At 39.6% G+C, this 15063-nt stretch overlaps 2 protein-coding genes across 3 annotated transcripts in view; one reads left to right on the top strand and one right to left on the bottom strand.

The window, feature by feature from the left end:
- Positions 1 to 1059, top strand: part of ARHGAP8 (Rho GTPase activating protein 8) — a 218876-nt gene extending 217817 nt beyond the window's left edge. The window contains exon 12 of the mRNA XM_075003579.1: positions 430 to 1059. Coding sequence (XP_074859680.1) covers positions 430 to 455 — 26 coding nt within the window. The 3' untranslated portion in view covers positions 456 to 1059. The remainder of the gene's footprint in view (positions 1 to 429) is intronic.
- PHF21B (PHD finger protein 21B) overlaps positions 1 to 15063 on the bottom strand; it is a 244024-nt gene that overhangs the window by 21743 nt on the left and 207218 nt on the right. For both annotated transcript variants that reach the window (XM_075003606.1, XM_075003607.1), the window contains 2 exons: positions 14694 to 14816; positions 3814 to 3865 (listed from right to left, as the gene is read on the bottom strand). In XM_075003606.1, coding sequence (XP_074859707.1) covers positions 3814 to 3865; positions 14694 to 14816 — 175 coding nt within the window. The remainder of the gene's footprint in view (positions 1 to 3813; positions 3866 to 14693; positions 14817 to 15063) is intronic.

The following is a 15063-nucleotide window of genomic DNA, read 5'->3' as shown; positions in this document are numbered from 1 at the left end:
AGCCCTGTCTGTTGACAAAAGGGCACCACAGCACTACACGTCTGTTCTGTTGACAGAACACGACTGAGGGAGGCGTTATACCTGAACGAGGAGAGGTGTAGTGCTGCTGGCGGATGTGCCAGGTTTTGTCAACAATCTGTCAACAAAGTTGTTGGAGCTGAAAGTTTTATTATCTTTTAGTCTCTTTTAAACTTTGAATTTTAAGCTTAACAGGGTAGCAATGTAAGGTAACATATTAACACTTATTGATTTTATTGATCAAGTTATTTAATTGAATATATGCCTCCTGTTTTAGAGTTTAGTGAATTTAGTAAGTAAGTAAGAGACAGTTTGGTATTGTGTCTATGTTAATGAGATTACAGGATGATGTTGAAAGCTGAAGCCTAACTGTTTGATTTACAACGCCTTTACTCTGTTTTTCTCTGAGAGTCCTTGTAAGAATTGTTTACGTGTGAAAGTGGTATGTCTGTGTTGAGATAAAGGTGTGAAGGTTATATCCAGAGCCAGATGCCCAAGGAAGGAGGGGCGAAGTGTGGGTGAAGACAGACTTCACGGCGTCAGAAAAGGACCATCAGTGTGTACTCCCAGTCAAGAAGTGATTGGATTGGCAGATTAATGACTCTAAAGCATGGAGCAGGCACCCCTAAGGACAACTGATTACAAAATGACCCTTTTGCAGATGTTTTGAGAACCGCTAGTATTGAAAGATAACATACCAGTCACAGACTGACACAGCAAACCTCAACGGAGGAAAGGATTATAAAAGCAGGGTGCTTTGCCATGGGACTTTGGGTTCATCTTGCCACCAACTCCAGGAGACCATCGGATCGCAACTGACAAGGCCCTGCTCCCCCTCTGTGATCAGTGTAGGTGGCCACCAGATTGATCCAGACTCTGGATTGGTAACTATAACATCGTTTGGCGGGACTCTGTGTGTGTGTGTGTGTGTGTGTGTGTGTGTGTGTGTGTGTGTGTGTGTGTGTGTGTGTGTGTGTGTGTGTGTGTGTGTGTGAAAAGCATATGCTACTGTTACATTCTCAATAAATGCAGCACACTGCCTTTTCCCCTATAGAAGATCTCATGTGCTTCCTGTAAGCGTAACAAAGTGCACTTGCTGTGCAGATGCTCTCCATCTTTTTCCAGCAAAAGCCCGGTTTTGCTGGGAAAAGCCATTCATGTAGATGTGGCCTCGATGATTTTCTAAAATGCAAATATAAAGAGAAAAGTCACTCTAGAAAAATGAGGACACATATTGCATATTTTGGCACAATATTGTTTTTAAAATGCGACTGCCTCCCTGACACACTAAATAAATCATAATGTAATAGAAAACTAGGAGGGTGAATAGTTGTATTACGAATATATAAAAATCATTTTTTCCAATGATAACATAGGCTCTGAGTCAGGTATTGAACGATGTGTCTGACTTTAACTCTGAGTAGTCTTACTGATTTTACCAAGAGCTTGTCTCTGTGGTGGGATGTTATTTCTAACATGCACCAATGTGTGCATTGATTGGCCCATGCAAACCCTGCTAGTGTGGACTAAAACCTTCCTGGTCTTCTCTGAAGTGCAGTTTTAAACTACAATAAAGTTCTTTGGAGAACCTCTAGTGTGCAAGAGCAGGACTACACGGACCAGTTAATGCATAATACAATAGCGTGCTTTAGAAATTACACACATCCCCAGATGACACATTACCTGAATGCTGAAAGTTAGACATGCACTTAACTATCTTCTTGAATGGGAGCTACATGATCGGAGCTTAGTAAATTAGTAATTTATGTTTTCAGTCATGCAAAATCAAAAGCCAGATTCTCAGCTGACATAAGCTCCAATGACAATGATGGACCTATACAAATTTATAACCACTGCCTGAAATATGTAGCTAATGTTTGAGGCTCTTCCCCGGCTGTCAAAAAACAACAAAAAACAACAACAACAACAAAACGTGCTTCACACATACATATAGCAAATGTGCAAAAAGGCACTTGCCCTGCCCTCACTCCCTCATTCCACGCATCCAGAAGGAAGTGACAAAAGCACAAATCTGCTCATTCTTGCAGTTTATTTTTGAAGATTGCACGAGAATGGTCAAAGGTAGCTGGCAGCTGCCCTGAATTCATGTTTGTTCTACAGCATACACAAGACCTACAGAAAATATATTGATTCTCTGTGAAATCCAACATTGTAAATTAACTCACTTTTTGAATAAACATTTAAAAGTTAGTAGAAGGGGAATCATTCTGAATACAGATGGTTTTCCAACCACGACAAAACAAAATCTTAAACTGCATCCAAATGCCCTATCTATCGATCTATGGGACTACCAGTGTGACAGAACATACAGGGACCAAACACATACACTGAAAGATGGGCGTTGGCCCTGATTATCTTTAGTGCCAGCTTTCTATTTGGTGTGACAAGTGGATTGTGGGAGGAAAGGAAATCTTCCTACAGAAGGGAAAGTCAATCCGTGCTCTGATTCACCCACAGACCTGTGCTGATCACAGCTTTGATGGAGTTTAGTTTTTCTATCCTATGATGCTCTTAGCAATTCACAAGGGGAGCATCTATCAGCTGGGGACTGCTTCAGAGCAAGGCATTCTTGCCAGATGCCCTCTTGCCCTGCTATGCTTGCTGTCCCAACTAAAGGAGATAATTTCTGCCCGCCCCCCCCCGCCCCCCGGAAGGATGCAAAGACCTAAAGCAGGGTTTCCCAAAGTGTGTTTGGAACACTGGTGTTCCACGTAATGTGAACTAGTGTTCCGTGACAAAATTTTGATACTAGCAATATTTTTCTTTCTAAAATATTAAATATGTAATTGTGTGTATCAAAAATACTAAGGTATTTGAATAGTATTTAGATTGTAAGCATATTAATATTTATATCGCATTCATAATAATATAGTTGTTATTATGCGACTTGTGCCAAAACAATCAGTCCATTTGGATTGCTTCAGCGGAAGTCATGTTAAAAGAAATCACGTGATGCTGTACCTGATATAAGGATCCAGCTCTCCAGCAGTGTTCCTAATATTAAGCAGATTTGTGACCAAAAGATGCAAAACCACTCTTCCCATTAAAAGAACCTGTCAAATGTTACTTATTTTTATTTTCCAGTAGCTGTCTGTAAAAATAACAAATTTATAGAAACACAAAATTTAAAAGTATTTTTCCATACCTAATTTGTTTTGCATTTCTTTTTCATGAAAATATTTTTTAAGCTTTAAGGAAGGACAGTCCTTTCTTGAACAGTATTTCTTGCACAAAAGAACAAAGTTAACCTTCCTTCTTTTGGCTGTTATATTGGTGTTTTCTTTTGGGTTTGCACTTAATTTTTAATTTTTATACTTAATTAGAGGGTTGCTAACCATCCTCCTAGCATAAGAACATTAGTTGTTCATTCAGATTATTTTCTATTTTTGTTGCTGTTTTTTGTAAAATAAGACATCTAAGAAAATTCACTCTTTTAAATCAACTTTTGAGCGTTATGTGCAACACTTTTTCAGTATGAAACCCTCTGCCTCCCCTCCTGCACCCCCACTAGCATGTATGTGTCCCGTCAATATAGTCCAAGCCCAAAAATGTTCCATGGCTAAATTAGTTTGGGAAACACTGACCTAAAGCAAGAGCTGTGACCCATTATTTTTTGGATGAGAGGGACAGCTGAGCATTGGTAAGATTTTACTAAACCCTTCAGCTTTCTGTAAACAAATTCCTCATCCATTCTGAATTGTTGGTGGTTTAATGTCGTGAACAGATGAGATTACAAATTAAAGTGTAACTGAAAAACAATATATGAATACTTACCTTCCAAGTGTTCTGTTGTAACGAGGCCTAATGCTACCATAAAGGCAATTTTCTAGGAAAAAATGTAAAAAGTTTAGTTATAATTGTAAAAAAATGCCAGCTTAACCACACTGAACTCTTTTTTAGGGATTTTAGAAATATCTATTTTTTTTTAATAAATATATAAACAGTGTGAATTTAAACTGAAGATCTGCTTCAGTAACATGTCAACAGACATATTTGACACATATGAGTAAATGAACTTTGCTAATATGCAGAGGTTTACTAAAATCTAATGATATAAAAATAAGAATTTACAGTATGATCAAAACTCCACACTGATGTTATTTTTATGCTACAGAATTTCCAGAGAAACATTTATCTCATTATTATTATTGGGTGGACATAGTATAAATTAAAGAGGTCACTGATATTCTCAATAAGCTTTACACCATTCTTTATATTCTAATAATTAGCAAGAAAGCTGTTCCTGCAGGCATATAAGGTGCATGTTTTCCTATTACCATTCAGACTCTGCCCTTCCCAAACACAGTAGAAAGAATCACACATGTGAAGTAGGCAGACACAGAGCTGACTTACAATTGGATCCAATATCTTCCAACAAGCATCTCTGCAGTAGGAACCATGTTGTAAAGCAGAATTTGGCTCACAATAATACATTGCATTTTTATGGAATGAACTCTGATAGCACTGAACAGACCACTTCCCCACACATGGAGGGAAAGGCGGACAAGAAGGTGGTTAGGAATTCTCCATCAAAATTATTTTTTCCAGTGAAAAATGCAGTGTAAGTAAAATTGAAATTTGCCCTAGAAAAACTTTCATGGTTCTGAAACATTTTGATATTCTTAATAGAAAATCAAAACATGATTATTTGGGTTTAGGTTGTTTTGACATGAACTGAAATATTTTGGTTTGTGGAAGTGGACCAAACTATGTAGTTTTGACTCATTTTGACATTAAATTAGATCTGCCCAGAGTACGTCATATCCCTATTATCCCTTACAGGACAGGTTCTTTTGCATCCCCGGGTGATGCATGGCAGCGTCCCCAGACTGAAGGACATGCTGCATCATGCAGTCACTCAACTGAAGGTGAATAACAGAGGGAGAAGCAGTCAAATCAAAGAGCTCAGCCCCTGAAGACAAGTGGCTCCTTAATGGCAATGCCCATAATGTGCCCTGACACCATAGGCAGGTACAATTAAGTGTCAAACTGACTCAAAATGAAATATTTAGCCTCATTTTATTTTGATCAAAACAAAATATTTAGACATTTCTTAAGTGAAAATTTAAGTGCTTCCTCTGTGAAAAATGTGTGGCCATTTTGACTTTTTGTTCCAATTTGGGATGAAGAGAAAGCTGAAGGACCAGAATTTCCAGCGTGAAGAGAATTCTGCTTTTCAGATCTAGTAAGCATCATTATCTTCATTTTACATATTAAAAATGTGCCACTGAGTGGGCACAACAGGCAGAGTTGGGTGCCTATGTCCCTTTTTTCATTTTATAATCCTCATCTGAAGGGTGTAGCGGTATCCCCAAGATCACACTATGAGCCAGTCAGTGGCAGAGCTAGGTTTGGCACTGGGGACCTCCCAATGCCCAAACCCATATTCATTCTGCCACATTATTTAATCTGCTCACAGTTTAGTTCTTGCCATAGATGAAAAATGGGTAAGTGGCACTGGCAAGCTGGATGATAGTTATGATTAAATTGCCTCTTCAGCTACTGTGGTGATGACAGGTATATAACACATTGAGAGATTTACATGACAAATCTTAACTCTGATAATCTGCTCTCCCTACATCTATGAAATACCAACTGGTATCAATGGGGTTCCTGCACATGAAGGAAAAGCAGAATATGTTATAAGAAAGCCACTGTGCAGATCTGAGCAAGGAATTTTGTCAATAGAGTTGAATTACATGCAGCACCTGATGTAAGAAGCCGGGAATTTAACTTCATAGCATGAGAAACCTTTCCATAGTGATCCAAGAGACTTTTTTATTTTTCACACTTAGAAATTTCAAACAGCCAATATAAGATTAAATTCTAATAGCAGTGCTACAAATGCACGTGATGTTATTTGAAACTTAAATGTTGAGGAGGGGCAAAGAGTCAAGCTCTTGAATCTAAAATTAAATTGATATTGGAAGCCCCACCAAATAATTTCCACTTTTTATCATGAAAAAAATATTTTAATAATATTTTCCAACAGAATTAATGATGACATAGTTATGTAACATATGCACAATACTCATTAAATGGACCTGATAGTTATCTCATTAATAAGGATAACAGCAATCCTGTAGCACTTTAAAGACTAACAACATTTTGTTAGTCTTTAAAGTGCTACAGGACTGCTGTTTGTTTTGTTAGAATACATACTAACACAGCTACCTCTCTGTTACTAATAAGAATAAAGGATTTAGGCTTTACAAATGTCTACAAGACAATTTCTTTTTTAAAACATTTAGTACACTCTGTATTTCTTTAAACATATTATTTTAATGGTACATGTATTTTTATGGGCTTCCCTTTTTCATTATGACTTGATCCACTGAATTTCACTCAAAACATTACTGCCACTGCTATGCATTCTTCCAAAAATTCTTCCACTGAAGAACTACAACAGAAAATGGCTAATTCTCACTGCACTAATTCATAAAACCAATTATAACCTATCCAGCACTCATTTCATACTGATCTTCATTGTATATCGGTCCCTTAAATATGTGTAAAATTGAAGCATCCATCTTTCTATTTTCTAGGATTCATACTGAATGTCCTTGGCAATATTCTCTGTGACAAATTAGTACAATTTTAACTAAAATGCTCAACTTTTTTCATTTACCAAATTTGTGTTTTCAGCAGCCAAAATTTTTCCATAATACTTTTAATAAAAAAATTAAAATATCATGGAAAATGTTGCCAAAAATGGAAAATGTCACAGTAAGCAAGATTTTGAAAGAAGTTTTGTTTTCTTTAAAAAGGGTATTTTTTTAAAAAAGAAAAAAATCTTTTAATGCAGATAATTATGTGACGCTCTAAAAATCAGTTTATCATTTAGGCCGCAATTCAATAAGGTATTTAACAGCATGCATTGCTTGAAGCATCTCAAGGACCACTCTAGTAATCAGTTAGTGCCATAGCTGTATGCATGCTTTAGTACTTTATTGAATTAGCAACCTAAATCTGACAGTATTGTGATCTGTTTACATCTCTTTAAACAAACCGGTATTTTCGAGGACCTGTCAGCCAAAACTGAGTGGGCACTTCCTTAACTGTGAAGGCACCTCAGTAATTAGGATACAACACCTTAGTTTTGAGAGATCTGGGCTCCATTCCTTTGGTATCTGCAGCCAAATTTTTAAAGGTATATAGATGCTTTAAAGTGCCGGTGTTTAAAAACAGACTGAAAATCATTGCAAGTTAGGCCCCACCTGCTCCAGAAAATCCCACTATGTGCCTAATTGCTTCTTCAAGCATCTCCATACTTTCAAAAGTCTCTGATTCCCATCTGTAGAATGGAAACAAAATTATTTCTCCAATACAGAGGGGTGTTGTCAAACAAAATACATTAAAGAACACACGGTGTTCAGTACTACAGTATTGGGAACTAAGTAAGTAATCTGAGATAGAAGACTTCATTACTTTTACCAAGTGTACCACTGCATATTTAACAGTATGCTATGAAATCTGATAATTAAACCTCCGTTTATAAACATCCATTAAACCAGAATATCTTTCTTTTTCTATGGAATGTGTTCATTTATTTGCAACATTTACCAATCCACAATGAGGTTCCTGGCCATTATCAAGAATTAGCAAGGTTCTGATGTATTTACTGTAATTTTAATTGTGAATTTCAATCTTCCATTATTGACATTTATTTCCAGAATGTCTATCAAAGCCCCTACTTAGGTTTTGTGCTTTTAAGATAAACAGAAGAGCAACGAGGAAGAGCCTACATTGCACAGATAAACTGCATATTTTAAATAACCCTACCTCTATCCTCTGTACTAACAGATACTGGCATGTTTTTGGAAATGTGCAGTACATGTTTCCACATAGCTTAATAAGGATTTTTACAAAGCCATTTATGTTGTAATTACATGTTCCATTTATGTCATTACATGTATTTACACTAATTATGCGTTAGTTCTAATTACACTAACTGCATAAATGCATGATAATCAACTGAAGTTTACTTTCAAAGAACAAAAGAAATTAACTCGAAACCTACATGCTGACTGTTATGCTATGAAACACAGCTATAAAATAAAGAAATTCGCATACAAGCCTCTAGTGCCTTACACTGAAGTTTGGTTGAGGATGCTTCTTACTTTGGTGGTGACGATATCCAGGACAGTAATTTTACAGAAAGGTAAGTAAAGCCATATTTGCCTTAGAGCTTACACTCATGTCACTCATGAGTGAGAGACGTAAGTTTTGCTGGCAGAAACACTCCTGTACGCAGCACCTGCCCCTTCCCCACTCCCACCCTATGGCAGTATTCTCTTTTGGAGAACTGGAACCATGGTAATCCTAGAGCTGATGGCAGCCTCTATATTTCATCTACCTAAGTTTCTTCAGATTCTTGCAACTTTATTTAGACACTGTAACACTGTAAGCACCTCCAATATTTCCAGCAGGCCCTTGAAATTTGGAGGGAAAAAGCCCTGTACCTAGAAGGCTTTTCTTTGTCTTGCAACATTCTTTTTAGGTTTAGCTGAATTATAACTTTTTAAAATCACCATTTCCTTTCTTTTACTTGATTTTCTCTGAGGAATTAGGGCAGCTTGTCAAAATAATTGACTACAAACATTCTGAAGACCTGTGCCCATGCAGAAGGACCACTTAACGGCTGAGACAACAGCTGGGAGCTGCCAGAGCAATGCATTAGGAGGAGAAAACAAAACACTGTTCTCTCTCCTACCATACTAATCCTGGCACATGACCCAGACCTCCTATCTTACCCCTTTCTGGGAGTATCACATGGGTCGAGGGACACTCCAGTTTCCAAGGAAGCAAGTGAGAGAAAGCTGGGGCAGATCCCGTGGCAGGGTGCCCAGATACAGCAGCTAATCCAACTCTCTAGGGGCACCACATGGAGCACAAGCCAAGAGAGTGGTGGGCTGGGCTTCCTTCATCCATCGCACTAACCCAACATATGATATCATCATCCCTCCTCTAGAATAACAGCCTTCCCCTGTGGCCAGCTGATGTTGTTCTGTAGCTTAAATGGTAGTGATCTGCACTGATGGGCACTTTTGAAATTACATGTAAGAAAATTTGGTTTTGACTTTTTTACTTAAAAATAAATCAACTGGTGATTAGCTACAAAAATTACTATGTTACATAAGTTGAAAAAACAATCATTTTGAATTCAAAGAATGACACATTTATGGTTCTCCATATGGATTCCACTCTCTGTGACTAAAACAGTTAAACGTTTTGCTTAGCGACAGGTACTAGAAGTTCTAGATTTAAGGTGATAGCATAGCCCTGCCAGAGCAGACACTGGGTCTTGAAGCCTCTTCCAAAGAGCACAGCCTTTTAAATTAAGTTCAGTTTAACTGCCCTATAAACTTCAAAAATATGTGCAGTCTTTAAATACTGGTTGGCTCTAACTTGGTTAACACATGGTATGTCTTTATAAAGTTGGAGGTCCATTTAGATAATCTGAGAAGCCACAGGCTCTCCTTTAATTCTCTCTGCCACAAAGGCCACAAACAGCCCAGGTGTCTTCCTGAACTATGTTGTCCTGTCACTTTAAGAAGACATAACCCTTACTATATCAACAGTGTCAAGTTTATCTTCTGCTGAGGAAGAAAACAGGAAGATGAATAAGTGGTTCATAAAGAACATCTGAAATATCTTTGGTCAGAATTTGGGATGAGGCCTGAGTGTGGCTGTGTTCTTATGTAATAACACTGTGTAAAGGGGATCTAAGCATGGGGCCTGAATCTACGTTACCCTTAAAGCTAATGGAATGGCTGCTAAAAGGCACTCCTCAGAGAAAAGTGGTTTCTGAAGAAGGTTCTCAGTTGTTGTTTGGCCTCACTTTGGCTTCCCTGAAAACTGAAGCCAAGAAGATCTTCTCAGGTCCAGTCAGGTTGCCACAGCATGCACGACTTTATCTTACATGTCCAGCATGACCTGTAACGATGTGCAGTTTATCAACTGTCCTTCATACACAAGGCTGTTAGCTCCCCTCTGTGTTCTCAAGACTGTCATATATTGAGACAATTCCCCTTCAGGTATTCTTATTTGGACAGAAGTGTTGTGTAATTTGCCACGCACATCTGGAGGCTGGCAGACGAGTGCACCTTGAATCCAAATAGGCCCAGTCTCTTTAGATTGTTCTCCCTAAATATAAATTTGGCAGGCCTCTGCTGCTTTGATCTTTCTTGGATTCCCACTATCACAAATGACACTGCTACCTGGTGGAAATAAAGTCCTCCAGAATCATGAGTGTTTGGATACTTTCTGTCAACTTGCTTGGAAGTGGCTGGACTGGATGCTGGCTTGTGCCACAGGTATTTCACAGGCTCCAGCAAGTCCCTCATTTATAGTTGTGACAAGCCTTCTAGACACGGATGTACGCAAGGTATCAGCAGTTAGTGAGGTATCTCTTGTACCACTTCCAGATATATATCCAGGGTGTATTTCGTGCGCTTTATGAGGTCTAGAATGACTGAAATCATCAACTGACGAATGCAGTGTATTGGTAGCCATGTTGGTCTCAGGACAGTAGAATGAGAAGGTGCTTAAGGCAATACTTTTTATTGGGCCAAAGTCTGATGGAGAGAGAGACAAGTTTGTTATAACAAGCCATAAATCCAGTGTCTCTATTTAGTCTATGACTTTTATTGTCCATTAGTATTATGAATGTAAGCAAAACCAAGAAGTCCTGCGGCACCTTAAAGACTAACAGATTTTTTGGAGCATAACTTTTGTGGGCAAAGACCTGTAAGTCTGTAAGGTGCCGCAGGACTTCCTGTTGTTTTTGCAGAAACAGACTAACACGGCTACCCCTCCGATGAATGTAAGCATAATAAACACAGGCACTGGATGTATGGCTTATTACAGTGGTTGCCAACAACGGCTAGCAAGCCACATGCAGCTCTTTTCCAGTTACAGTGGAGTTTAAGGACCTTCCTTCTCTCCCCTCCATATTCCACTCAGGATGGGAAGCTCAGGATGGGAGGATGTTCTTGTAGTTCCTGTTCCACATCACCACGGGTGGCAGATATAATAACCTAAGGCTGCTGGACTCCCTGTTGCTGAGTTTTGGGTGGGAAATTTTTACTTTATTATGTCCTATGCAGGTTCTACAGTAGCTAAGGACACAGTAAGTGCTGTTAACCTTCCTGGGTTCCTCAGTAATCTCTCTGGACTCCAGGGAAATTATGGATGAACCCAGGAAGCTGAGTAGTAACCACCACCTCATCTGCCTAAGAACTTGCATGGGACATATCAAAAGCATCTTCTGGAAGAGATGCGTTTACTCAGAGCAGCTTGTGGCCTGGGGATGGCAGGTATGATGTGGCTGCAAGTGGCCCAGGACTCCTCTAGACAGGTGATGATGGTTGTGTGGACAGCTTGTGGTTCCTCCGGCTGAAGAACAGGTACTCTGGGCTTCTCTTGGGAGACGTGGGGAGAGGCGTCTTGTGGTTCCAAGTGCAGAGAGGTCTCTCAGGCTTCTGGCTGTGGGAGGCGTGTGGATGGTGCACTCAGGACTTCTTTGGGTAGTGGTTTGTGTGTGGGGAACTTGTGGCTCCGGTTGTTGTGGGGGTGAGGAGCAGGGGCACTCAGAATCCTGGTTGCAGGGGGGCATGGGCAGGAGGGTTGGAGCTGGGGACCAGGCACTCTGCCGGGGGGGCTCTACATGCCCCCTGTGCTGATCACTTTTCACCGCCTGCCATTCCATGATCTGATGCCGCTGTAGGCGATGTGGCTGCACTGATTTATATTGCCTCTTTGGGAAGGAACATAAAAACCTGAATCTGACTAATATAATTTGTGTGTGTTAAGAGAGCTGCCAAAAATGACAAGGCTAATAACCATCCCTCAACTGACACACTGGGGAGACAAAGGAGGCAACTACAGCAGGCCTGTCTCACTGCCACAGGTGGTAACAAGGAACTGAGGAACCTGGTGGGCCTGCACCTTCCTTTATGCCTTATATCTGGGGGAACACCTTCATATAGATGCAGCCCTCAACAGATGTTGCTAGCCAAAAAGAAAAAAGCAGTTTTGTGTGCACTGACAGTGGAAGCTATATGCACTACATCAAAATTTGGAAAGCTTAGATTTTTATTAGTCAATGAAAAAATATTGCCACAAATAATAACTAAATTACAGACAGCCAAAGTAAGAAAAATGCTGCTTGATTAAAATTTGATTTAAGGACATTTAATTTGTGTTTCTTAACACATGATGTCAATAATTTGTGTTTTAATGGCTATAAAGTCTCCATTCTGAATTTTAATTTCTACAATTATTAAATATTTTTTGTCTGACTGTCCCCTGTAGAACTTCTCACAACACCGAACATTTAAATCAATAAAAATCGGGAACATACTTATATCTATCAAAATTATATTAACGATCAATTCTGCCAAGCTCAACTATCAGTATGAAGAACTTCAATTTTATTGTGAAGATGGGAGAAAGCAGTTTTTCCCAGAATAAGAGGACAATTGCTGTAGCAAGGCAGAAAAATGGCAAGTTTGAAGGCAGTTGGGTTTTTTGTGATCATGGAGGGTTAGACAGGTAAGAAGTAGTGATGGTAGTTATTATGCAAATCCTGTACTCGTAACTGCTACTCATGACTTTTGGACAATTTAGAGTTCAGAGATTTTCATCCTGTATGATTACTGAGTCCTGGCTTTCTCTTCAAAGTTAGGTTGACATAGCTATTTCATTCAGAGATCTGAAAAGTCCACATCCAAGTGATGTAACTGTACTGACCTAACCCTAAAGAATGTTCCCATTGGCCTAGATGTTGCCACTCACAGAGATGGTGTTCCAAACGGCAACAGAAAAACCTCTTTTGTCAGGTGCAGGCTGTGTCTGCACTACTAAGCAGGCATGCTGCTATAGTTCCAGTAGTGAGGACACACCCAAAAAACAACTGTGTGAGAATAATTGTAAAGCATCCTTTTACTAGCTGAAAAAGTACATTGTTAGCATAATTTAACATAATCCATCTATGGGTCTGCACTGTTTAAGAGATTATGACCCTAATCCAGTTTCTGTTGTGTAAAGTGCATATGACCTAACTGATTTTAACAGCATTTTACCTCAGGACTGAATTTAGCTTCCAATCATTCGTTTTATGTGTTCTAGCAGTTTAGAATCACATGATATTAGTCCTACAAATGTGGGTTTTTTATTATATGAGTCTTTTAAAGTTATAGAAAGAATACTTTAAAAAACCCCACAATTCTTTCCGGCTGCAGAGTGGGGTTTCCTTTCGAAGGAACCTTGTCTACAAGGCTATTTGTGATTCAAAAGCAGCCCCCCTCAGAATCAAGATTCCACAGGAATATGCAAATGAGACATGCAGTATTTAAATCCACACCTCATTTGCATTTTCAAATGGCTGCATTTACATGCCCCTTCCGAAAGGGAGGGGTAGTGCAGCCACAACCTCCTACTGGAACTACAGGTTTGTTCTGTAATACGTATAGTTCTTCCAAGTTACAGCTCCAAAGTTACTTTTATGTCAATAATTTATTAGAATTATGAATTTCAGATTCCATATGCTAACTAAAAATAACAGATTCCATTTACATAATTTAAGAGAATCCAGCAATAATATTGATAGTTCAACTTGAATGCATCTAATCTAAAGACACAAAAAACCTGTTCAAAGAGCTACCTACTTTACGCTGTATTTTTTCAGATATTCTGCTTCATATTGTAGGCTATGTCTACACTGGAGAATTCTGTCGACAGAAGAGGCAGAGTACTGTCACGGGCTTCCAGTTGCCATGCAGCCCTGTTTGCAGAGCTGCCATTCCACTTTTTATCATCAGAGGGCAGTGCAGCCAGGCAGTTCTCTGGTGACAGAGCAAGTTGTGTGTAACAGGAATCTGTCAACAGAAGTTACTAACTGGAAGCCCACTCTGTTGACAGAAGTGTCTGCTGCAATGCACTTTTGTCGACAGTACTCTGTCCAGAGATTGTTATGCCTCAAATTTTTGAGGGATAATACTGTTGAGGAAAATGCAGAGTTCTGTGGAGACTTTGTTGATAGAATACTTCAAGTGTGTAGATGCTCCCTGAGTTATGTTGACAGAACGCCCCTTCTGTCGACAAAACTCTTTAGCGTAGACCCAACCTAAAAGCTGGGTTATCCAGAATTCAAGTAGCTGGCACATTCAATTAACTGGCATGGGCTCTGCTGGTGGCCACCCAGCTGGGGCTGTCTCAACAAGGCCAGTTAACATGGGGCCTGGCTGGCTGGCTGGGGCCATCACAGTAGGATTAGCTGGCCATGGGGCTGGGGCAGCTGGCCACCCAGCCAGTAGAGGTGGCAGCATGGTTGGGGCCCAGCTGCCTGGCCAGCACTGGTGGCCATGGTAGCAGGGCCAAAAGCCAGCTGCCAGGCTGGGACCAGCAGCACTGGGGTTAGTGGCCCTGCTTCTGTATCCAGCACATTTGGTTACCTGGCACTCCCAATTCTCAAGGGCTGCCAGATAATAAAGCTTCTACTGCACACAGAAAATGCAGTTTATCTAACATATTTAACTCCTTAGCAAGTTTTCCTGTTTACTTATTCATTTTAAAGGATTTTAGTGTATTTCTGTATATGTGGACATACATGCCTTTATCAGAAACAGATCATTTTTATTGATTTTACCCACCTCTGGATTTTCCTCCTTTTTCTTTTTGGTAGCAGGGGGTCCCTGAGGTGACTCTTCAGGAGGTTTCTTTGTTTCCACTTTATTTTCTGTCTGGGTCTGGACTTGAGGCTGAATGATGATAACCTGAAAAATAATGAACAGATAAAGAGAACAGACTTCACTATACAAAACAGATTTGCCTGCTGAGTACCTGACCTTGATCCTTCATAGAGGGATGGTGTTCCAATTTGGATGGTTAGCATTTGTAATGGGGTTCAGGGGTCCCCAAGCACTGCATCCCATCCGCAGGCAGGAGTGACTCTCACTCAGCAGGTAGAATGGGAAGTTTATTAGTCAGCAGAGGCATAACTCAGTACAGACGTGCCAGTAC

This window comes from Carettochelys insculpta, chromosome 1, assembly GCF_033958435.1.
Source record: "Carettochelys insculpta isolate YL-2023 chromosome 1, ASM3395843v1, whole genome shotgun sequence".
Taxonomy (NCBI): domain Eukaryota; kingdom Metazoa; phylum Chordata; order Testudines; family Carettochelyidae; genus Carettochelys; species Carettochelys insculpta.
The sequence above is the reverse complement of the archived record's forward strand: the minus strand, read 5'-3'. Positions and strand labels throughout refer to the sequence as shown.